The sequence below is a fragment of the Strix uralensis genome, chromosome 3, assembly GCF_047716275.1.
Source record: "Strix uralensis isolate ZFMK-TIS-50842 chromosome 3, bStrUra1, whole genome shotgun sequence".
In the NCBI taxonomy this organism is placed as follows: domain Eukaryota; kingdom Metazoa; phylum Chordata; class Aves; order Strigiformes; family Strigidae; genus Strix; species Strix uralensis.
The window spans coordinates 56,481,697-56,508,041 of NC_133974.1; the positions used below are offsets into that span (position 1 = coordinate 56,481,697).

A 26,345-nucleotide genomic window follows, 5' to 3' on the forward strand; every position below is an offset into this window, starting at 1 on the left:
TGCTGGTATATGCTAGGGCTGTGTTAGTGAGGTGCAGAGATCCACAGGATATGAGGAGTGCACAGTGGATGTTATCCATGCAGCAGTGACCATCTGTGCTGTCTAGGTGGGCCCTGTCCCTCCTTCCAGTGACAGAAGAAGGCCATGTGCTGCCTCACCCACACCACGTGCCAGGATTTAATGCGTACGCCTGGTAGTCCTGCCACCACCCCTCCCTGCCCCAGGAGCTGACTGCTCCCAGCAGTGCAACTTCTGAAGTTGTTCTTTTGTATGTGGTGTCTTGTATATGCATGTTTTTGCAAAGACTAGTTTCTGAGACTTAGCTGTGTTATACGCTGTACACCTTACAGGCTTTTCAGAGGCAGAGCATATGCCCTGTGCAGACAAAGGAGCTTGTTGCAGTTCTTTCACACCTTGTCCCTTTTTGTGTTCGGTCTGTGAAGGACGGTGTTTTGACGACTGCTGGAGGAAGTTTTCACTGTAAAGAGGCCTGACTATGCCTTTTAGATGATTAGCTCTCATTTTAAATGCAGAACCTGCTTTTAGCACGGACCTTTCCCATTTGTAATTTCCCTCATCTGTTCTGCAGTTCTTTGAACTGCTTAAGCCTCCCAAGAGCGGTGTCATCCTGCTGCTGAACTGGTTCTCTTCTGAAGGCTTTTGCCACTCACTGCCTGGAGAATCTTTGAAATGGATGTGTTTCCACTGCACACTCTTGTTTTTCAAACAAAGTTTCAGGGAAATTATCCTTAGTCCAAAAATTGGCTTTTATATGTTTGCTGATCCCCCAAATTCAATATTTATTACATCGGTATCTTATGTGTAAAGAATAATTTTCTAAGCACTGAAATTCTTGAAATCATCCAAAAGACTTTTTCTCTTCAGCTAACACATGGACAGACAAAAAAGTTAAAAGGGATGTGACCACTATTTGATAATACTTAGTGTGCTTAATGGTAAGTCACACTGAGAGAGCAAGTAGCAGGTAATAGGCCTAAAAGGAAGAAAAACCAAACTGCATCATCTAAAATCAACGTAACAACATCTGGAGTAGTTTTCCAGAACTATGGACACAGTCTCCTCCTTTGGTTGTTCCAGACATTTTCATTAGGAAGAAGATGCAGTCGTATAGCTCTGGTTCCTGCTATATCAGTTGGCATTGAACAGTAGCATACCCTGCACAGTTTGTTAAATCCCATTGTTAGTCCACAGAATCACAACTCTAAATTATCTGTATCTTTCTAGGAAGTGGGATTAAAGTCAAGTTTCTTTGGGTGTTTCTTACCCAGGATTTTTGTTTCTTGGTGGTAGTTTCTAAAATGTATTTTAATTTGAAAATCTCAAGCTCCTCTCAAATATTTGGTGCGTTTCTTTTTTTATCATGGGTTCTCTGGGTTTATTGCTGAGGGTCTCTGAAAATAAAAATTAAAGATTGTGTTTCATAACACTTCTTTGAGAAAGCTCTTACCCAGGGTCTATTGGCAAGAAGATTGAGTTTCTTGCACTGCAGGCAAGGTAGTTTTGTTTTGTGGTTTTTTTTTTTTCCTTCAGAGGCATATGGGATTGTATTTTCAAGGAGTTAACAGTCCCCGCAGGGGGCAGATTTTTCATAAGTATTCTGCATGCAGAAACCCCTTAATTTATATGGCCAGCTTTAATAAATCTGGTCAACTTGTGCATTATGAACATTCCTGCTAATTGGATCTGAAATGACTGAATTAAAGCATATGTCTAGACTGCAGGAAAACTGCTTTCAGTCTTTGTTCGTTAATCATCAGAGGTGAGGACCAGATGGAGTGGTGTGGCTCTCTTCTGGCCTAGGTTTTCTTCCCATGGATTTGAAAAATGCATCTGAATCCAAGAGCAAGACAGTGCTTTTGGGTGTTACCATAGAGCAACAGCTCTCCTGAATTCATGGAATAATCATGAACAGAATAGTCTTATCCTCTGTCTGATGGATGACATAACCACTCGAATAGACTTTCTGTCTGGTAGAAAGTGCTATTACTGACTAAATAACACTGCTCCCCTCTGCTGGAATCTATCCTTAACATTTTAGGGCAAAATGTTAACTGGTTGATTTGTTGATTTTTCCTCTTTTTCTTGACAGCTCCTAGACTGTTTTGTCATCCCGGTGGTGATACTGCTCTCCTGGTTCTTCTTACTGGTACGATACAAGGCAGTACACTTCATTGGGATCGTGGTCTGCATTCTGGGCATGGGCTGCATGGCAGGAGCAGATGTCCTCGTTGGGAGACAGCAAGGAGCGGGTGAGTAAGAATGGGTGGGTTGTATGACCAAGTTCTGTTCAGAGAAACCATTGACCAGAACATGTTAGGTTGGAACAAAAAAAATTGGCAAGAAACCCTGTGCCTTCATGGATCCAAAGCACTGCACCATTCAAAGTTGCTTCTTTGTCAGAAGGGACAGAGAGTAAATCGGGCCGACGCTTAGAAGTCAGTACTGCTACAGACTTCATGGGCCCTGGGTCTGCAACGCAGGTCACCCTCTCTGCAAGCTGGGGGGACAAGCTAAATACTTGTAGTTTCATTCTGTCTTGGCTTAGCTGTTTCACTGCAAACGTCAATTGCTTCCTTTCCAAACTGGCTACATCTTTGAGTCATAAGCACCTCTCGTGTCCACTGTGTACTCTTACTTCTCCTTGACTTTGCTCCTTTTTGGTACAGAGGTGGCATTGCTGGGTAGATGCTAAAAAGCATTGAACCTACATACTAACTGTACCAATTGGGTTTTACACACAGTCTTAGGGGTTTCGGATTTGCCTGCGTCACTGTTGAAAAGAACCTTCTTGTGTGTAAAATGTTCTTTTTTATGTGTGGCATCATATGAATAATGTGTGTGTAGCTATTAATGCAGATTAGTCAGAGTTAGATTTAATCGATCAACTTCCTCTGTCACATTGATTTCTCCAGTGCCATCCCAAATGATGTGGGAAGGCTGGAAATTCTTTTCAAAGATTGTCAATTAGGCACAGTTTTCATTCTTAATTAAAAGCACTGAATTGTGAGCTGAGCATAATACACTGGGATTTAAAATTCTTGACTCAGCTTTCTGAATACAAATGCAAGTGCTGTAAGAACTTCATTTGCTAGGATGCTACTAAATAAAACAAGGGAGTTTGTGACAGTACTAACCATATCTCCCTGCCCCCTTTTATCCCTGTCCTTTATCCTAACAGGAGACTTTTAGTTCATTGGTCTCCTCCAGAAATAGCCCTGCCCCAGCTAAAAAGGAAAGAATTACTCTTGTAGCCAGCCAAAGCTACATTGGGAATGACTGATTTCAGAGGGATTGGGATTTCAACCCTGCGTTCCAGAGGAAATATCCTGTGTCCCAGTAATCTGAAGAATAACATGCTAGGGCACGTGAGTTGTGGATATCAGCAGTAGCATGTGGGGCAATGAACCTTAGTGGACAAGGAACAGATTGAAGAATGCTGACACTTTGCCATCCAACTGCAATAAGTATTATTTGTCATATTCGTTACTAAAGCACGGGTATAGCTGTTAGGTAAATTTGTCCAGAAAAATCTGTTAACGTGTGTTATTGCCTCTTAACTCAGACTACACATGAAAAACTGTGTCCATGCTTGTTGCTATGCAGAGAGACTGCAGCTTTTTTTTTTTTTTTAAGTGACAAAATGATGTTATTAATGATGTTATCTTTAACAGAGTAAAATAGGTAAGCTGGTTTAATTTATCTGAAGGGGTAAAACTATACATTAAAAATCTACAAATAAAAAGAAGTATTGTCAGCAAAAGGAAAAAAATCTTGAAACTCTTCATTAAGGGGTTCTACACCATTTATAGGATATTTCCTAGGACTGGTTGAACAAAAAGGAATACACCAAAAGCAGTGATTCAGTAAACTTTGTTTGATTCCTCAGTAAACTCTGTTTATCCTATATTTTAGGGAACAAGATCTGTTGACACCTCTTGACTGTATTATTCACTGTATTAGAAGTGCCATAAGGCTCTGCTAGGCACCTACTGCATGTAGCAATCTAGCCTGCCAACTCTTACAGTAAGGGAACATGAATTTAAAATGCATCACTGAGAGATTAACAGGCATTTTTCAATCTGCAGGAATTAGGTATAATGTGCAGGCAAGCACTCAACTTTCAATAAATATATGGTAGTTACCTCTCGTTGTTGTATTCTGACTCATGTTTTGCACATTACTCAATGGGAAAAGCAATTACTATCAAGTACTTTGTGCTCTATCACCTTACATGCCAACTGTACCTTAAAATAACACTTCCCTGAACTAACACCCCTGAGGTACCTTGGTACTCATGCTCCTGTAATACACAGGGGTCCAAGACGCAGAGGTCTAAGTGTTTCATCTGGATTTTCCAAAGCACTTCACAGCTTTAGCTTACCACAGTCTCTAAAAATCGGTCACTTCAGTCCTGGTAATAAGTGTATGAGAGTATGTTTAGTCTAAGATGGCACACATTGAGACTGATTTTTAGATACTATGATCATCGGTAATTACAACCAAAAGCGAAGAGAAACACCTCTTAATGCTGGGACTTAAGGTAAAAAAGCAGCAAAGTGGCCTAGTGAGAGTGTGAAAAGCAATCATGTCAGAACATAGTTCATATTTAAATGATTTCTGTTACCCTATAGTGTTATAACCAGTCCCCAAAACATTAGCTCTTCTCTGGACTGTATGACTTCTGCTTCCAGAGAACATTAAATGTGCTAACTATGATTAATGTAAAGCATGTTTTGCCAAGCTATGCCTTGTGTTTCTTCAGAAGAATGACCCACGCCATTAAACTGGTCAAGTACAACTGTATTAACCTGGAAGTCTTTAGAATGCCTCTAGTCAGTTGATACATATTTCCTCAGTAATTAAACCGGTAGATGCATGTGAATTTTACATCCATGAAAATATATCCATAAAGATATGTCAGTCTTGGGGGAAAGTTCCAAAGTCAGCCTCTTGAGGAAGCAAAGAAAAGGTATTTGACAACCAGGATGCTAGGAATTTTTAGGAAAGAAATTAAAAATATAGTATTAAACATTTTTATGCCAGTATATAAAGTTTTGATGCACTAACTTCTTGAGTATCATGTAGTACTGTAGTCACTGCATCTCAAAAAGAAATGACCAGAAAATAAGCCTATAGAAGCAATGGAGAAAAGTGAGAACGTGTTCAAGGGCATAAAATGGCTTCAGGATGAAGAGACTGTAGGGAGACTGGGATTTTTCATCTCTCAGAAAATGCAAGAAAGAGACAGAATATGATAAAGGTACATGAAGTCTTCAGTGGTATGGAGAGGGTCAATATAGAGTGACTCTTAAATATTTCTTATAATCAGAAAATTATGGGATGCCCAATATAATTTTGAGGTATCAGGCTTAAAAGCTAAAAGCATGAAGTACTTTTTAATAGTAGCCTGAAAATACACAAACTTTACACAAATTAATGACAAATCCCTCAAGATCTATTAAGTTTGATGGTCTAATGCAACTTCCATCTCAGAAAATCCCTAATCTACTGAGAACTGGCTGATAAAAAACCTCTGTGCTTCGCTATTTCTTCATGCTTTCCTCAGCCAGCCTGTGCTGCCCAATGCCAGAGGAGGGTCCTGGATTGGGCAGACCCATGCTCTGACCAGATTTTGGCTTCCTCTTCTGGGAAAGCCCCGAAGGGTGAGGCTCACCCTCTCTGAACATGAGCACACTTCGGGGACAACCATTGTGGTGTGGTGCTTGGGGCCATCCCATCTTTATGAAAACACTCAGCTTCTGAGCTGTCTTTGTCTCACAGATGCAAAAGGATGATATTTTTGTCTCAGCAGTTAAGCACAGCCGAGCTCTAAGGTCAAAAGTTTTTTCAGCAGTACTTCTCCGAAGTGTCAGTGAGTAGCTGTAATAAATACCAAATGAGTGAGCTCAGTGAGGGATGATTGGAGCCACTGTAGAACATCAAATGCATCAAGGGTATGAAGAGGTTTTGTAAAGTGCTGATGCTTATTTTAAATTAAGGGCATCTTCTGTGGCTGATTGCAAAAGAAGGCTAAAAGGAAAATAACTACCAAATCTTAAAAAGATAAATGGTCAAATATAAACATGCTGTCAGTCAAGGCACATGCAAAACAGAAATTCAGTGAGAGACTGGATGAGTATGTGAAAGAGAAATCTAGTAATGTTTTCTAAATACACAGAAGCCACATCTCCTGTGAGCTGAAAAATGTTGCAGACTAAGGGAGTATTACTGGGAGTATTTTAAACATTTACCTCATTCCTGTTTGTCCCTAAACAACTTATACTTTTCTGGTGCTTATAGCCAGCATTGGAGACAGGACACTGGATAAATGAACCTTTGGTCTGTCCTCTTATGACAGTTTTTATTTTCATAGATTTAATCTCATTTGGAAATTTCAGCGCTGTAGTTTGGAATGAAAACTCCAGGCTTAAAAGAACTCCATAAAGAAAAATGTTGAAAAGATCATTTTGAACCAATCAGAATGCTTGGCTTCCATTTTTATTTATGGCAGTGTGTATTTTACAAATCAATAACAATAAAACTTAAAAAGGCAGGAACTCAAAAAATAAATCAAGAGATATTTTAAAAGAAAACTATGTTTCTTCCAAAAAAGCCCAAAACAGTCTAGTACTTAAGCATTTCTACTGAACCTTTTCAAAGGAAATTCCGTTCTGTCCAGACTTTCAGAATATGGTTCTGCAGCAATGTCTGACAGCTTTGTGAAGCTGCAGTTCTTGTAGAAATCATTTAACAAGCCATATGTGCAGAGGGAATCACATGCATCAGTTTGCAAAGCCAGAGCTTCAGTTTTCAAGCTGGAACCTGATCTTGATCAAATCTCCCTTCAGGCCTCCCCATCCCCCCAGTAATAAAAGCCTCCAAGACTTAAAAAGATTTCAAACAGTCTTTGATAATACAATGCTTTAGCAATTATATATACCTGGAGGTACTAAAAATATATCTTGGTGTTCATTGCATGCATTAGGTGATGCTGTGTTAATTGAACCTCTTTTAAAAATCTGTCATTATTATCACCCTGTCTACACCCCATCCTTTCTCCTCTCTTTCTTGTCAGACAGCTTCATGTGAGAATGAGGTCAATATTGGGGTTGTAATGATTTCTTCACTCTTTTCACAGGTACATGGAATTTTTCAGTTGGTTTCACATCTAAATACTGGACATGTTTTAGACTTGTTAGATTTCAAGATGATATGCAAACCGCTCTATATATCTGAGTCATGTTCTATCTGCAAAAAAAGTAGTAATAATAAAATTTAAAGGATTAGTCACTGAAGAGTGCTACTTGGTTTCTCTGGTTTTTTAGATTTTTGAGATTCATTCAGATTCTCTTATCCACAGCAAGAATAATGCTTTCCCTTTGCCTCTGCTGGATTTTGCTGGATTATTGAATGAAAACTGTTAAAATCACAGAACATTTGTGTTCAGCTTATTAACCCAGATACGGGCTGTTTAGTAACTGAGGATTGAAATCTGTAGGGAAGAACTTGCAATGGTTCTAGACAAAATATGGTTGTTTTGAGACATTCTGATTTTTCCCATTTATTCCTAGGTGAAAATAAACTGATAGGGGATCTCTTAGTACTGGGCGGAGCAACGCTATACGGCATATCGAACGTTTGTGAGGAGTATATTGTCCGAAATCTGAGTCGAGTGGAATTCCTGGGCATGATCGGACTCTTTGGCTCCTTCTTCAGTGGAATTCAGCTGTAAGTGATCATGTTTGAACCCCAAGGTCATTCAAATAAGATCAGCTGTGGCCTCCTTTGAGGTACTCTAGCCCTCTCTTTGAAGGTAGCCATTTCCTATGGAGAGTCGGTGTCCTCTAATTCTGGAATTTGCATTGGTTTTCGTATTTTAGATCGGTGGGGTTGAATAATAACACAAATTTGTACCTAAGTACTCTAATTCAAGGACTGGTGTCCCTGAGTAGTCATGGGCGGGGGCAGGAGTAGAAGTCACATCCTACCATCTTGTTGCTTGAAGACAAGTGGATGCTTCACATGTTGTTCTGATCTATGAATAACAAAATCTACAACCTCTGATGCCCTTATCTTACTCTGTGTGTGTAAACTGACATGTATATGTCTCATATTCCTGAATTTAATTATAGTGCCATTACCCCCTCTTGACCCAAGCAGTTAGTCACAATTCAGGGTCTGTGGGTTGTTTTGCTGAGGAGGAGAAGCTGGTACTGGAACAGGGCTTCTTTGTATACACAGGACACAACTGGAAGGAAACCACTAAGAAACCATTTCTTTGCTGAAAGCCCTAAGGTTTTTCTAGCCAACCTTTGGCCCAAAAGTTCTCGCCAGCAGGTTTTTCTCCACTGGCCACCACAACTTTTTGCTGCTGATGCTTTTGTGGCCCTTTGTGGAGCCCTGACCACACTTAGCTCATATATGTACTCTTTTAACAAGGTGGCAAAAGCTTGCATATCGTGAGAGGCCAATAATGTTCCTGCTACTTGGTTCCGTGAAGCCATTCAGCATTTTCTTACCTTTACCTGTAATGAAGAGCAGACATCACATAGTTATGTGTTCCCAGAGGTTTAATCTAACTAAGTATACCAAGTGTTTCAAAGAGAAGCCAGATCCCCACGTTACTCTTTCTTTGAAACACTACTGGCCAATTTGGTGCAATATAGGACCTTTAGGTCCTATAAACTGAAGCAGTCTGAGGAAAGAATATCTCAAAAATAGGGCCATTTCCCAGCATGCTAGACACAGCACTGGTCAAGGTTTGGTTGTCATCCACAAAGCGATTGAGGATGGGGAACATGTGCGCCAATACCACTGGATGTGTAAATCTCACGTTCATAGGATTGACAGGGAGCAGTACAATTCTGAAGAAGGGAAAATACTGAAAAGTGTGTAGGACTATGCTGAATGTAGGAAAGACAAAACAGTACCCACAAGTGAATGTCCCCTTTATTGACATGCACTGATCTCAAAATAAAAAGCTGTAGTGTTTGTCTTTTATTCCATGTGTATTTACAAATATCACCTTAAGCGTGGGTGACTCATGACAGTTCATGCTTCAGCTCTAGTACAGGGCTGTGTCTCCCAGAGGACTTTCAAGAAGTAGGCTGTAGTTTTCTAGAACAGTTTAGCAAAAGTGCTTAATATTAGACTGTAATGTAAAATAAACCCAGATAATGCCTTTTGGACAGCAAATGAAGAGCTAAGGTGTCAGGAAAACAGTGAAGTAAAGGAAAGAGTTGGCTAACTACTTGGACATGGTAGAAAGAGAAGTTTAGTGGGTTGAATGTTGTCCTGGTTTAGCCAGGATAGGGTTAAGTTTCCCCAGCAGTGGGAGGGAAGCTCTAGCCGGGTTATTCATATATCATGCTGACGTCACATCCTGGCACAATCGCGGGAAGAATCGGTGATCGTGTGGGTTGGCGCAGCCGGTTCTCTCTTTGCTGTATCGGTATATACTTTGCTCTGTTCATTGTTATCACTGTTATTGTTATTGTTTGTTGTGTTGCTGTTGCTCTGTTGTATTAAACCTTTTCTTATCTCAGTCTCGGGGCTTTGTATTTCACTCCCTTTGTGGGGGAGGGGTAGCGGCCGCGTGGTCTCAGACCCCGGCAGGGGCTAAACCTTCACAAATGTGATTAAAGCAGGGAAGAACTGTATATCAAAACAAGATTAGTTAACAAGAATTGGGGATATAGCAACTACCCAGTAAATGGAGATAATGCTGTCTGATGGAATCACGTAATCACAGAATAACCTACTTTGTAATGGATCTCTGAAGGTCACCCGGTTCAAGCTCCTACTCAAACCAACTCAAAGCTAACTTCAAAGGTACATCAGGTTGCTCAGGAACTTGTTCAGCTGACTTCTTAATATCTTCAAGAATTGAAAGACCAGTCCTGCTGAGCAAGCTGTTCCAGTGTTTGACCAATATTTTTTTTTTCTTATATCTAATTAGAGTTTCCCACATTGCAACTTGTGTCCATTGTCATTCATCCTTTTGTTGTCCACCTCCAAGAAAAGTCTGACTCTTATCTTTTTTGTAACTACCCATTAGGTAGTTAAGGCAGCAAATTTATTGTCCCGTCCTCCTTCCCTTCAGCTTAGCCTTCTCTTCTTCACACTGAACAAACCCTGCTGTTTCAGCATCTCCTCTTACATCATGTGCTCCAGTTGCCTGACCATTGTGATGGAGCTGCACTGTACTCCCTCCAATTTGTCAATGTCCGTCTTATTCTAGGCAGGCCAAAATTGGATACAGTACTCCAGCCGCTGTCTCATAAATCATGTCCTTCAACTTGCTGGTCAGACTCTTACTAATACAGCGCAGGATGCTGTTGGCCTTCTCTGCTCTAAGGACATGCTGACTCATGTTCAGGTTGATGTCCATCAGTACTCCAGGGTTTCTTTCTAAAAAGCAGCTTTCTATCCAGTCAGTTCCCAGCCTGTACTGTTGTGTAGGACTATTCCACCCCAGGTGCATGAGTTCATATTTGCTTTTCTTGAAATCCACGAGGTTTCTCTTGGCCTTTTTCTTCAGACTACCTTGTGGGTAGTCCATCCATCCAGTCCATAACTCTTCAGTCTCTAAGGGTCTTTCAGGAAATCATGTTGGAAGCTTTGCTAAAGTCAAGGTAGGTTATACCTCATCCTCTCATCCATTCCCTTTCCTTTATTTACTGAGTCAGTCAACTCATCATAGAAGGCAGTCAGTTTGGTGAGGTATGGTTTGCTATTGAGAAGCCTGTGCTGGCTGTTTCCAGTCATGCATTCTTCATTTCCTGCAAATGGCTCCTGGGAAGATTTGCTCCATAATCTTCCCAAAGGTTAGTGTGAGGTTGGCCAGGCTATAGTTTTGCTCTTTTTGAAACTGGATGTTGCACTTGTCTCTTTTCAGTCATCAGGGACCTCCTCCAATCACCACAACCTTTCGAAAGATCATTGTGGTTCCAATTCGTCAGTGAATCTGGCATCACTAAATGGCAACTTCTGGCAAAGTTGCTCTTATCCCTCTTTGTTTCACAGATCATAATGGATCACAGGCCATAGCATGTTGTTTTATACTTCTTTTGTATCAGATAAGCAATAGTATGAAAGTAATGTTCCTACATTTAAGTTATATCAAAATTTGTTTGCCAGAACAAGAGACATTGCAGGTGTTTTTCATTATATTCTTCAGGAACTGCTGATAAGAGGGACATATGCCTTATGCATGCAAAGACACTTATAATTTAGTTATTTTGCAGACAAAATAATCTTATTATTCTGTACACAGTATTAGATTTGCCACACATCAGCAGCAAGCAAATTAGAATTTCCAGGATGCAACTCTCTAGACCAGATTAATCTGGAAGGCACTGAGTTCCTGCAGTTTTACTATTAGATTTCATCTTCCACGTGCCACCTTTTGTACTAGGTACTTTGTTTTTTCCATCTGTGTAATTCCATGTTTTATACTTGTTTACAGTAGTGTCCAGACTAGCATGCAGAGTTCTGCACAGCAGGAGTTATCTGGAAATCACTGATCAGAGAAAGTGGTTAGCTGAGTGAAGACCTACCTTGTGTCTAGGTATATTTCTTTATACCTAATGTCCAAGGGTCTATTTGCCTGGATTGGGAAGATCTGACTTGTTGACACCTTAGAATTTTCTGGATCTGGGATTTTGATGTTAGTGTGCAATGCAAGACTTACAAGATGTTGAAAGTGGACTTTTGTGGCTTGACCCATCTTTTGCTTTGTTTCCTGACTTTCATTTCTGTGACTATTTGATCTCTCTCAGTGTGTAACAAATCACAGTATTCTCTCCAAAGCTAGCCTGTGATACCTATTTATTTGACACTGCAGAGCTGCTCTGAAGGGTGAATAACTCAGACAGACGCATTACTAATCATTAAAGTTCAAAAGCTTTCAGAATATTAAGTCAGAAGAGTACAAGAGGATTGAACAAATAGGGGGATGGTCACTTTGGGCAGGTATATAGAAAGCTGGAAATAAACAAGTAGAAATTGTATGCTATCACATCTGATTACTGCCCCGAAGGTCGTTCAGATACACAGGCACAGGGATAATGCCAGAGTGGATTAGCAAAGTCTGATTGCATATGGTTCCTAGAGAGCTCTTTTGTTATAAGGTTATTTATGTTGTTTTGTCCAGCATTTGAATTGAATGAGTGGAAGTAATTTAACTTCTGTTCTCTTCCATCAAATTTTGCCTCTCTTCTCTTATAGTGCAATCATGGAACACAAAGAGCTGTTGAAAGTTCCCTGGGATTGGCAAATAGGTAAGAAAACACTTTACCTCATTGAAGATAGTTGCTGAAGGAGGCGTGGAGACAACCCATGTTTGGGGAGACAGGCACAAAGTTTCACAGGAGCCAACGTTTGTGACTTTTCCGCCAGTTACTGCCAAAGGTTGCACTAAATGCCTCATAACCTTTCTTAAATGATCTGTCCTCCCATTGCCATATTATACCTTCCTTGCACCATTAGGTTAAGCATATGAATACCATAAGATAATTATTCAGACAGCCATGAAGTAAAACAATAATGGGGATCCAGTTCTAAGATTCAGTGCAACACTGGGACAAATAAATGAGGTAGTCATTAAGAGCCAAACCTTTTCAATGAATGTCAAAGAGAGAAAATGGAACCTAACAAAAAACTAAAGAAGTACTTGCAGTGCATATTATAGCCTCATAAACTCATTTCCAAGGGGAGCATTTCTGTATGTAAATGGTTAATTGCTTTTCAAGTAGTCTTGGCGGAATATAGCAGATGTGTCTTTTAGACAAGTTTAGGTAGCATTGTGCACAATGAAGCTCTTAATGGTGTTCTGCTATGCAGTGGATAACATTTTCCCATTTCAGTTCGGAAGCTGGGTTTATTATCTAAGACTGCTTTCTCATTAGTCCAACAAATTATTTGCTTTAAAAGCAAATCAACATTTAGGAGAGTCCTTATAATCACTTTTTTACTATTTATGACAATAGAAGAAATAAAAGACTACTAATAGTATAGAGCCGATACACTTAGCAGGGGATTCAAGCTTTGGCAGTCCTTTGACATTAGATTGTTACCTAGTTTCAGAATGAACATCAAAATGACAGCTCAGAAGTGTGCAAAGGCAGCTGATTATGTGAGGAATCCCTGAGGACAGGGGATACAAGTTATGGAATACACTGCTGTTCGCTTTAAACTTAGTTCACAATTTCTTATCATCGTAAACCTTAATAAAAACAGTGCATCTTTCACAAAACACTGCACCTAGAAGTCTTGGAGATTTGATGGCTGAGCTATAAAACTAAATGACAAATCAATTTAAAGTATCCATGGAGAAACACACTCAACTGCATGCTACAAGTGTATTGGCCTTCCTCAATCCGAGACAATTAGCATAATTGCATCAGTGTTTGTTTATATTTCATGATAAGGAGCTCAGGGACATAATTAATCTGGTACTGATGGAACTAGCAATGGTCATAGCGAATTACTCTTCTATCCTTGTAAATGTCATATATACTTCCATGGGATTTCTGTTATAACTCAATATCAATGAAATGCGCTATTAAAATACAGTCTTACTTGGTCTGTGATGCCACTAAAATGTCATTTAGAGTTAGTCGCTAATTCTGAAGAGTCCCTACGCTTCATAAGGAGATCATCTTAGCAAGAGCATCATAGATATGTACTCATTTTGTTAGAGCAGTAATTGGAAATGTGCTGTAGTTGAACACGGTTTAAATGGTGACAGTTATGTGTAGTTCTGTGTTCTTTTCTGCCTTCCACTGCACTCGGTGTGCTTTCCATTGCATTGGCAGCAATACAAAGTTGTCAAGTAGTGATTGACAAATCTATGTCAGGGTGGTCACAGCCTTGTCCTGAATAGTTATCCACTGAGACAGACTCAAACCTGCAGTCCATCAGCCTTCTGAATGGTAGTGATAAAGTCGCAGCAGGCAACCTAATAAGTAACTCAAGGTGGCCTGTTGCTGTCTACCATAATTGTGCTATTAAGAATGGATGAGCTACCTTTCAACTGATGTAAAATGCAAATGATTTTTGAATATAAAGATATAAAGCCAATCTGTTATGTCTATCATGTTTAAAACAGGCTGTGGACCTCCTGGTTTTAATTTTGGAAATTCCCCTGATACATAGCATCATCTTCACACCTAGTATAAATCAGTGTAGCTCTGTTTGAATCCTTGAAGGTTTAAGTATTAATACTTGCTGACAACCTGAGTAAAAGGAGAATGATTAAACTGTTCTGACTGAGTGGTTTAATATGAGACCATGACACATTTGTGGAGTGATAGATGAAATAATAACAAATAAACTAACATCAGTTTTCTTTAAGAGAAAAGCCAGTTTGAATCTCCAAGGAAGTGTCCTTTGTTAAGGGGTTTGGATATTTCTGAATGGTCTTTATTCCAAGAATACAGTATGAAAAATCATAACTGACTCCATTTCATCCCAATGAAACAGTAGCTTTTGGAGTAAAAATGCTAAAGCATGTAACATCCAGCCAGCCTGCTCAGGAACTAAAACAGAAGTTCCCGAGGCATTGTTAGTCTTGGTGGTACCTTGGCTACTTCAGAGCAGTCCCTGGGGGCAGATCCTCCCCATCTGTGTGAAGATGCCTAGTCTTAAGAGAAGTCAGAAATACTGAGGGATTGGGGCTTCTTCAGCCTGCAGAAGAGAAGGCTTTGAGGAGTTACCTACAAGGAGGTTATCAAAAGGACAGAGCCAAGGTCTTCACAGCAGTGCATGGCAGGAGGATGAGAGACAACAGGCAGAAGCTGAAATGAGAGAATCAGACTGGATAAAAGGAGAATCTTCTTCACACTGAGGACAGGCAGGCAGTGGAGCAGGTTGCCCAAAGAAGTTGTGTAGTCTTCATCCTCAGAGGTTTCAAGACCAGGCTGGGCAAAGTCCTGAGCAACTTGCTTTGATCTCACAGCTGAGCCTTGTTTGAGTGGGGTTTGAACTAGAGACCTCTGAGCTCCCATCCAGCCTGAATCACCCCATGATCTTCTGATCCCAAGTGCCCCATTCAGACACTTATGAGGAATTCACACCCCACTGGGCAGAACTGGTGACCTTACCCATCAGGGTAAACACTGATGGACAAGGTGGGATGCTTTCCACCATCTTTAGATACCTGGGATGTGGACATCTGATTTAGATAAACCGATTCCCACAAATCATACTATCATACACATCATACTGTGCTAAAGCTGGTGTCTAAAAGAGGTCGGACAATCTGCACCCTAGAATTTCTAATCTCTGCATTGACCACCAACCCTCAGTTTGTGTCCAGTTAGGTGTAATGAATCCCACCCACAGCTGCCTTCATGCACATTAAGCCTTCAGTTCAGGCCAATGCCAGCACATCTGAAAGCAGACAGTTACAAATGGTGAGCTTCTCAGGGTTTAACACAGACCAGCTGATCAGCAGATCATTACAAAAGCACCTTCTAACATACCAGGTTGCTTCCTTTTAGTGCCTGCAACAGGCAGTTAGTGCTGGTGACTCAGTGCCTGGTTGGACACAGGTCCCAGCATCTAGGACTGCTGCACTTGTGGCGATTCCCAAGGCTGCCATTTGCACTGCAGGGCTGCCCAAGGAAGCTGAGGCTCCCAACCTTTGACTTAAAACACATTTTTTAGTCTGAAAACTGGCCCTCTAAGAAGCAATATCTGAAAATTGTATGTTATTTCCAGTTTGCTTATGGTCACCACTAAATGCCGTCCAGCTGGTGGGTATTACCTGGCTTTTTAAGATGTAAATGAAATGCCACTTTATATTCACCTCTGATAGGACAGCTACAGTTTAAGCAATTTTCCACTGCAACTGAAGTGCCCTTTGGAAAAGCAACCTTTGAAGTGCATGTAGTTACTGCTAAAGAATATGAACACCAAGGCAGTACCATAAAATTACACTGCTAGTTGAGAGCATAACCCAGCAAAGCACCTGAATATGTGTGTTAAATCCAGACTGACTAGCAGGGGCTTGGTGGACCAACTGGTGATTTGCAGACTGTACTTTGAGAATGCTGACTTCGGGTCCAGAATGGCATTTGCACATGACCTGTTCTTGATGTAAGTCTGAAAGAAAAGCTGACATAATGCTCATGTATGCGAACAATTTCTTATTGATCAAAACTATGCTCCATTTGATGTAATCATTTGCGTTCTACAGAAGAGTTGCAGAGGTTGCATAAAACAACTCTTTTAAGCACTGCTTAAGACTGATTCTGTTGTTACACATATACAATGCACACCTTAAATATTTGTTACCTGTTAGTAAAAGCAGTTCTTACCATGATTATTCATATTCTGAATATAAATTCAAATTCATTATCATGCCATAACAATTGATACATGGACACTGACATTTTATGACTGCTGTATTTTTTTCAGATGAATGTGCGCTTCAGTTCAGAAGCTTCTAAGGGACTCAAACTATCACGACTGATTTTGTCCTTTAGATAGATTTTCTAAAGTGTTTTTAACTAAGTGGATCCACAAGCAGATACAAATCATATGGGCTTTTTTTTCCCCTTCTAATCCCTTTCAGGACTTTGGCAATCAGATTATCTGCAGCTTTTAGTCAATAACAACATGCTCTGAAGAGCTGGCGTGAGTCTAAATTTAGGCTTTTGCACATATCAGCTGGGAATTCTGCAGCATACGGCAGCCTAAGAAATAGCATTTGCATGAGAGCAGATGAGTGAAGTGTTTGCTGTTTTTTTAACTTCATATTGATTAATTTGCCTTGGGATTTATCAAGTAATAACTGAAGCAATGAATTCTTTCCCAGTAAGTTATTTAGGTTTTTAAATGAAATTAGGCTTTTACTGTAATGTCTTTTTATTATATTAGTATCTAACAATCTAATTTGTGTGAGGCACTCTGTAAACACATAGCAAGAAAGAGTCTCAGCTTGGAAAACTTTATTAAGGAAGGCAGACAAAAATGGGTAGAGGAACAGAGACACAAAACTGTGAAGTGATTTGTCAGATTTGCTGGCAAAATAGGACTAGGACCTCCGTCACTTGAGTGCTGTCTTCATGCATTCATCTCTGCAAATACTTTTGCATTCATTTTTGCGTGAATTCCCATAAAATATTGTATGCTCCATCCAACTCAGCTGAACTCAGTTGGTGTTGGGGACATTCAACTCCTTAAGAGACTAGATTTGATGTGTCCAAATGCATCATTTCATCCAGATTTATGCTGAACATGAGGTATTCACTAGTAGTATACACCAATTTAAAACAGCAGTGCTATTATGGAGACCACAGAGAAAGGACATCATGTCCACTACTGATCTGGTTTTCACTCATTTTCTTATATGTTTAGAATTATGTTCTTAGTCTCTCTCTATATATGTCTATCTTAATAACTTGAATCCATGTATCTTTAAAAAAGCATTTTTTATTCTTTTCTAAAAACACAGCCTTCTTCCTCAACAACATGAGTCATTTCTGCAGGCTATGAAAGATCACTTTGTTTCGTGTTTCTCTTCTGCAGGCTTGTTGTATGTTGGCTTTAGCGCCTGTATGTTTGGCCTCTACAGCTTTATGCCAGTGGTCATAAAGAAAACCAGTGCTACGGCCGTCAACCTCTCCCTACTCACAGCTGACCTGTACAGCCTCTTCTGTGGATTATTCCTCTTCCACTATAAGGTATGTGGAAATGAGAGATGTATTTGGGTAATAGCAGTATGCCTGAAGAAACATCAATGCAGAACAATGAAACAAAAGAATCCTCCAAGCTTTGTTAGATCTACACAGTAAAAGTGCAGATTTTTTTTTTATACTTCAGGCTTCCCAAAACCAGTTTTATTTTATGATTTCCAGTTTTTAAAGAGAGTTCATTTGGTCTTGTTGTTAAAAGTTTTAAGATTTAAGTACTTGTTCTTCAGCAACTGTACCACTAATTTAATTTTACTTATCAGAGGTAACTTTCAACTGCTGTGACCAGACCCAGGGTGGCAGCATGAAGTGAAGGACTCTGCCAAAAATCACATAGATTTTTTTGAATGAATGTTTCATTCGTGCTGATTCTGAATTTATAACTCGTAATTGTCCATGAATTGCACCTTTCTTATCAGCCAAACCAATGGCTTGCCTGTTAGTGTAAATGCCAAAATGTGCATCAGATTTGTGTTGAAGTTAAACTTTTACCTCTCAGGTCCTCTAATACTTTAAACATTGTGTTGTACAGACACACATTTGGTCTCCAATTACAAGGAATGGCAATTCATTATTGACAGGTATCCCCCCCAGTGTCCATCATATGAAAGTAGCATCAGGGTGCTGGAAGCAATTGCTTTGTACCATCATTTATTCGTAAGAGGGAGGTTACTTGATAGCTAAAATGGTGGTCCAGAGAAGTGTTAGGTAAATGAAAGCCTTAAAATTCTGAGTAGCTAACCAACTCAAATCAGATTTTGTGATACTAATGGTATCTGAATGAATCTGAATGAGACAGTGAAAGTTCAGAACTTCAGAGTCTAACACAAAATTATTATAATTATTGCCTTTTATTTGGTTTTATGGCTTTAGAATTTTGCAGACAGAAGAAAAGCAAGTATAGAAACAAAAATTGGACTGAGAACACAATGTAGAGATTGTCTGCTGCTTCACAGGTCTGTCTCATGGTGATTTGATTCCTTGTTCTTTCTGCCCCACACTTTAAATCCAAAGTGTTTGACATTAGGTATTAGGTGAAAATTGTTAACAATGATATTTGATACCCATAGCAAAATATATTTAGTGATGTTAGGCCACTGTTTCTAAGAAAACTAAAAATTAATGCAAATTTAATTCTGAAAACAGTGGTGGTGTTCTAGCAAAATCAAACTCTGTTAGAGGGAGAGACTCAAAAGACAGCAGGGGTTGGACAGTTTTGTGCTCAGCATTGCTCAAACCTAACAAAAAAGGCAATTTTGCAAACACAAACCTTAAACTTCAGGCACTTGAAAGGCAGAAGGTGCATAAAAGGTTTCAGTTCTTCCCTGTGTCTAATTGTTGGGTACATTAGTAGAGCCAGGAGGGCTCTCATTGACGCCCGTCTTTTTACAGTAAGTGCATGTCAGCTGTCAACCACAGTGGCACCTTGGCCTCCCTTTAAGACCTGTTCTGAAAAGGTGCTCAGGAAGAGAAGGCTCAGAACTGGAAGGTCTTCTGGTTGAAAGCAAGGTCTCATCATCTGTCCTGATAAACTGGTTGAGTTTCACTTCTGAAGTAGCTGGTGGTCCCCTCTGCCCCTTACTCATCTGATTAGAAAACTGAAAATGTCATTCTCCTACAGTTAACTGTATCATGCAATCTTCTTCATAAACTCTTATCACTCTCTTAATTCACCCCGTTTAGGTTTTTACCTCCACTGCTCTCCTTGAGAGACTGTTTCAGAATATCACTACTCCAACAGTTACAAACCTTCTTATTTCCAGCATAAATTTGCTTGTGGCTGCTTTTGGTCCACTTGTCTTTCTGCCAAGAGTATCCCATAGCATGAGGAATACCTCTGTCTCCTTAGCATTTAGTCCATTGGTACATCAATAGAGAGGTCATATCCTCTCTCAGCCCCTAGTTCACTAATCAGAGAAAGCTCTTCTCTGCACCTCATCTGGTTGGATCTCATCCTTCCTTAGATAGTCCCTTCAACCTGAGAAGCAGGAAGGGTCTCTCCAGCACCTGGTGCAGTGCTCTTGTCTCTCCATTTCTCCAGGAAGCCTGTTACCCCATAGATAGTAAGACTGTATTTACATTTCTTCATCACTGCTTTTCCTTTGTGGTTTGTACTCATCCTACAATCCATATAACACATCTGTGTCTCTCCTTTGTTCTGCCTAGCTGAAGTGCTGATAAGGAGAAAACCTTTGTCAGGATCTTGTGGAAAGGCCTGTACCTGAAATGTAGTATCAACTTCCCAAGCTGTCAGTGTCTCCTTTCATACCCTTCAAACTTACGCTGCAGAAGAAATTTGAAAAGAGAGGCTATATTCAGAGATCATCTAGATTTAAAAGCCCACTTTTAATGTTATCTGGTTACTTCTTTAGCTACTATGTTTTTCTTCTTAGCCAGATCACCTCCTTCTTTTCTTTCTGGTTTACTATCAGGTATCATTTTATATGAGGAAGTAGAACTGTGAAATGTGTGACTTCCACTCAACAGTGAAGTCTAATATGTTAACATTAAATGATCTAAATTAATTCCCCTCCTAAGACTGTGTACACTTGCTTGTTTTCTAGCTTCTAAAAAGCTGTTTTGTTCCCAGCCCAGCTGTACATCTCCCTCAGATATGCAGCTCCTTCTGCTTATTGCGGTACTGGCCAATGGGCACAGCCCACTTCACTGGGAAGCAAATGGTTTTATGCTGAATTAGGATCAACTGAGTGGTTTAGTGCCCCTTGCAGAATATAATTTTATGAGGCTTTCAAGAAACAGTTATGATTTTTTCCCTGTGCTGCTACTTTTATCATCAGACAGGTTTATTGCACCTATAGCAGTAAATCTATGAAAATCCATGGAAAATGCAGGAAATTAGTTTAACTGGACTTTAGAGCCTCTGAAACGAAACTGAGAAGATTACGTTTGAAGTGTTTTGATTCGTTAGCATTTAATGTTTTTATAAAACAGACTTGCAGCATCATGACATGCAGGACAATGAGTTTATAAACAGCTGCATTTGTAATCTTACCCCATATGCAGATATCTCTGTAGCACACTGAACAGTTCCCAGGCCCGTGGAAGCTAGAAATACAGCATGTTGACTTGACACAACTCTGGTGATATACTTGTAATTCAAGATGTTAATTGCTCAAGGTGTTATGGTATTAAAATGTAATGATTTATGACTTTCAATTTAAGATAGATGACTAGATTGTAGTGCATCATTCTTAAAATTATCTGCATCCCCCAAATAAAAGCTCTCTTTTTAGTTCTTCTGTAATCAATAATTGATTCCAAATATTCCAGTGGATGGGGAAACGCATCTGGCCTCTTTGGTGGCTGAATATTGGCCACTGCCGTAGCATTTCAGTGTACAACTCCATATCTTCAATCCTTTTTTTAAATTTTCACCATATTGATGTATTCTATACAATTTTGCTATTCAAAACTTTCCTAGTTATCTGTTCTCATTTCATCTTCTTCTTAAGCACAAATTATCTCCTGCTTTGAAAAACAAAGGCTCAGAGTCCTAAAACTTAACAGATGATGATCATGATGATAATGAAGATGATGATGATTATTATTGTTATTACATCCTGCACTATCACATTCATCTTCATCTCTTGTCTTTCAAACTTATCTTTTGGTTTGAGCTTTGCCTTGATTTCTGGTTTCTATGAACATCAGTGTTCCCAAGAGTACTGAAGCCAGTCTGCATAAGGCTCTTTCCCACCCACACAGGCAGGAGGCATCCACAGTGCCCCCCCTCCGCAGTGTGGGGAACGAGCCAAGAGAGTGCTTTACTGGTTGGGTTTCACCCATGCTTTCTGTATATAGACCTGATGGTAAACAGCTTTGGAAACAGACAGAAGGATGCAACACAAATGTGAGATATGCTGTGTAGAGGGATGTCTAGGTATAGCGTGGAGGAAATTTAGTATTCTGAGTAACAGGACTGTCCTTGCCCTGTCAGAGACTGATAGTCGTTCTTTGTCATGGGTACACTGACACCAGTGGTTCTGGGAAATTCAGGGCCAGTTCTCCATGTGTACAGGGTTGGAACTTTTGTGTAACTTACGTTGTTTTTTGTTTAGGAGGTGTTCTTTTTTACATTTTAGTCTCAGCCTTAGCTTTATTTTTATGTGAATTTTTAAAGTTCATACTTTTCATTTGCAAGCTGTATGTTGTGCTTTAGTCATTCTAAGCAAATTGGGTTCTCACTAAATAATCTAAGCAGTTTATTTTATGTTTTCCACCAGCTAGACCATGCATGCTGATTGTGTTCTGCACCAGCAGGTCGAGTCACACTATATTATATCATTACCTAGCAAGCCAAGCACAATCAATTATATTCTCCCTTGGCAAATTCATTCATTATTTTATTGAAGATGCAGCTGTAAAAATTTAGAATTTCTGGATATACTAGCAATTTCCAAATGAAGAAAATGCATATATTTCATAATAAATCAAGGATGTCATATATCTTGATTTAGAATCGTGGAGAGTATCTGTGACAAAGGGCTTGGTTACACAGATAAACATGATACTCAAAACCTTTCAGCACCAGAAATCTGAAATTATGCTAGCTGAAACCTCACTTGCTGATCCTTACTGATGCTTCTAAAAATAACTTTTCAATGCTAATTCTAACAGCAGAGTCCATCCAATGGCAGGGAGAAGATGACAGCCTTCCCATTACACCAAGAAACAAGCTGTGATGGAGACTGGGTTTTAACCCAATGGAGGAGAGAGGGTATAAGTTGGAGGCAATAGGTTCCAATTTCATTTTTGCCAGCACAGATCCTAAGCAATACACATGACTTGGGGATTTACCTAGGCTTCACTGAGCTGAAACTTTGGCCCTTAGTGGAAACAAAGGTAAATAATTAGGAACCTCCATTAAAAGCATGTAGTTTACCTTCCTGATCCAAATTACTGAAGCCAGTATGAGCTTTTCTGCTGGCTTCAGTGGGCTTCAGTTCATTTTCCTAAATTAGGAAAGTCTGCCACTCAAGGAATAATCTTTAAAAAAATTCACAGTTTCATGACTGTGGAGATAAAAACCATGCCTTATGGTGAATCTATATGCTTCAGACAGTCCTGTTTTTTGTTAATGAAGGATAGATATGATGTCTGGGGTTTTGGAGTAGGAAGTAGAATTGGTTTGGTTAGGGGGAGGTTTGTTTGTTTATTAGTTTGATTTTTGCTTGGCAGCTATCCATAAACACCTGAGAGACTTTTCCCAATCATCAAACCAAGCTGAGAAAATACTTCAAATTATGTTCACACTTTTTTTTTTTTTTTTAAACTTATCTGCAAGTATAAGCTGAAGTCAGTAAGATCCTTTTCTTTGCTTGCACTTGCTAAGGGACTGACAGCTACATATTCTAAACTTTGACAGTGGTGTTGTCAGTGGTGCATCATTATTTCTAGTAGAGCAGGCAGTGCAGGCTAAACAACTATTTTTTACATTATTGCTTCCTCAGTCATATACTTTAGGATATTTTCCTGATGAAATTGGATATGCAAGCTGCTTGGTGCATAAACTATGTTTGAATGGAATTTAATCTCACAGGGCCTTTATCCTGGTGAAGGCTTCTAAGTCTTTGATAATAATGAGGATAAGTCATATTACTAGTTAATTCTTTATGCCACTGGAAATGTGCAGAAACCTACGTGCATGTTTACCTTTCTTTTCCAGAATACTAAATTTCTTACAGTGAGACTCCCTCTTGACGACTCTGTTCCCATGAAGCTGTACTGTCTGCATGCCTTTCATCTAAGTGGCATTTTAAAAGCATCTTTTTCACATTTCTTTAAATTTGTTTGTTTGTTTGTTTGTTTGTTTGAATTTTCTCCTCCAAATTATAATCAATTAGAAAATAGTTAGGCATCTATGTTTGAAGAGCTACCTTGAGGTGGAAAGGAGTTACGTGTGTCTTTGGTCACACTTGAATGTATATTCCTTGACAGAAAGGGCCACATCCACTCACCTTTTGTCTGAGGGTGCAGAATGCCATACAATAAAAAAGCTATGAAGTAAAATGACAAGAAAGAGTAGAAGATGGAAAATGAAATGACTCCCACCAAGATGTTCCACAGTCTGACAATAGATTTTTAACACCACAGCACAGATGTGGCAGCTTTCTGAAAATACTGCGTTGTTAAAAGGATATCTCTTTCTTTCACAGTGTTATCTTGCAACAGATTCATTAGTTGCAAAGCATGAATAGTGAAACATAGATAGATACTCACTGTTTTGGAGCCGTCAAAAAGAGTGTAAAGGATGTGGCATTCGTATTACAGAAGTTACGATGAAAGCTTCAACTTCAATTATATTTTTTCAGACACTAGCTCATCATAAATGTCAAGTTTTATAGGTTGTTCTCAGGGCTTTTATTTTGGGATTTTATTTTTTTTCTTTTGATCTCATGTTAAAAGACTGCTGACAACAGAACTGGTTAGGAGTTTTCTAGAAAAATACATTTTTGTTGGAAATGCCTAATTATCAAAACAAATGCTAGGTGAAAACATCCTGTTTTCAGTATGCTCTCAAGGAAACACAGGCTAGTATTTCTCAGACCCTGACTGTTGTTTTGCCCACTCACCTAAGAGGTTGCAGTGGCGCACATTTTCCAACATTTTCAGCCAAATATTCTAGGACTCAAAGATCTCGGGCATGAGAAAACACGAGTTATGCAGCTCATGGATTCTGGAAGCCAGATGACAAATCTCAGTTCTGCATTAGGCAGCCCAGAACCCCAAGAAGGAGCTTTTCAGGCTTCCAGGCATCTGCAATGGTGATAATCTTGGCAGCTCCAGTCAGCAGTTGTCAGAGTTTCCAGCAAGCATAGTTTGTTTTAGTAACGACAGCTTTAGGTCTTTCATGAGGGAAGCAAATGCAGGATTTCTGTTCTTGAAAGAGCTTCAGTTTCTATTTTACATGTCAGTTTAGGAATTTTTTTCTTTAATTACAGAACAACGGTTTCATTTCCTAGCCAGGAACTAGTTCGTAATTACAGCAAGAGAACAGCAAAGAGTTGATCTACCTACCTATGCATGGGTTTATATTCGCTTACTTATGTAATTCAGATTTCTTGATATTCTTAGAGAATGCCTGGTTAACAGGGTTTACTGACAACAGCACTATTCTGTGCCTTGCTACTCCACACCTGGTTGTGAACTCATAGTAAGGTTTTTGGGCTTTTGTATCAATATGGTCATAATATTTCTTTTCTTTCTCAATTTCTTCCCCCTTTTTATTGTGTGTAACTTCTGAATCAAATCTTTTTATGTCTCAGCATCACATCTTTCTGCATAGCTTAAGTGTTAAGATGTTAAAAGATTTGCTTGCAATTTCAAACGAGCTTTTCAATTTTACACGTTTATACTCTTTTTAAATATATGCATGAGGTAGGTGTGCAAGTAAATTTTCATTTGTATAAAAGGTGTTTGAGGCCACTTGAAACTCAAGTAATCACTAAGTAGAACCAGCTTCAGACTGAAGTAAGAAGTAGTTTATACTGACAATCCAACCAGTCAGGGGGAAAAAACCCACCACTATGTGACTGAGTTCTGCCTTTGGTCATATTGGATAGCAAATTGCCTAATGGGTATTGACTACTCAAAAGAATACATGAAATGAAAAAAGAATGTAAACGTTAACTGTAGTAAACAAATGTGTAAAATCAGCCCATTCACAGACAGTCCCTAGAGAAAGGAAAGAGACAGTATATCTGCCTGTGTAACCTACTTAAATTGATGGTCAGACTTGTTTGCAATGAACCACTTAAGTGCTCTGACCTACAAGACACTGGGAAAGTGGTTTACTTACCTTATAGTGAGAAGTTGTTATTTTTCAAACAAAATCATGAACAAAGGTTTTAAATCCTAGCATAGAACCTATTCGTTTCCTCTAATTTTTTATTCAAAATTAAGAGGAACCACGGGACTGTAAATTTCCAGAATTGATATTTCTCTTACGCTGAGGGTTGGTACGGCTTTCAGTTATTATAAAATGCTCTTTCTTAAGTGTCTTGAACAAAGACTTAGCTTTGGAGAATGAGTTGAACATGGATAAATAATCGGGAATATACTTTGACTACTTGAAGAAGGTAATTCACCTCACTGTCATGGGACCTTGCAGAATGCTGCATCCGTCATCCCCAAGTCTTCACTTCTTTCTTAGCAGGGGTAGGTGAGGGGGAGCCATACTTAGGGAACTAGTGAGAAATGGTTAGGGAACTAGTGAGAAATGGTTAGGGAACTGGGGGCATGTGTGTCCTGGTTTAACCAGGATAGGGTTAAGTTTCCCCAGCAGTGGGGGAGGAAGCTCTAGCCGGGTTATTCATATGCCATGCTGACATCACGTCCAGGGCCAGAGCGCGGGAAGAATCGGTGATTGCTTGGGGTTCGCGCCGCCGGGTTTTCTCTCACTGCTATATGGGTAGATATTTTGCCCTGTTCATTGTTATTACTATTATTCTTATTGTTGTTGTTGTTGTTTGTTGTGTTGCTATTGCACTGCTGTATTAAACCTGTCCTTATCTCAGTCTCGGGGCTTTGTATTTCACTCCCTTTGTGGGGGAGGGGCAGCAGCCACGTGGTCTCAGACCCCGACAGGGGCTAAACCATTACAAT

General features: G+C 39.5%; 1 protein-coding gene across 1 annotated transcript in view; it reads left to right on the forward strand.

Moving 5' to 3' along the window:
* Nucleotides 1-26,345, forward strand: part of SLC35F1 (solute carrier family 35 member F1) — a 256,678-nt gene that overhangs the window by 213,844 nt on the left and 16,489 nt on the right. Inside the window, exons 4-7 of the mRNA XM_074862361.1 lie at nucleotides 2,111-2,270; nucleotides 7,593-7,749; nucleotides 12,250-12,302; nucleotides 17,557-17,711. Of these exons, the coding sequence (XP_074718462.1) occupies nucleotides 2,111-2,270; nucleotides 7,593-7,749; nucleotides 12,250-12,302; nucleotides 17,557-17,711 (525 nt within the window). The remainder of the gene's footprint in view (nucleotides 1-2,110; nucleotides 2,271-7,592; nucleotides 7,750-12,249; nucleotides 12,303-17,556; nucleotides 17,712-26,345) is intronic.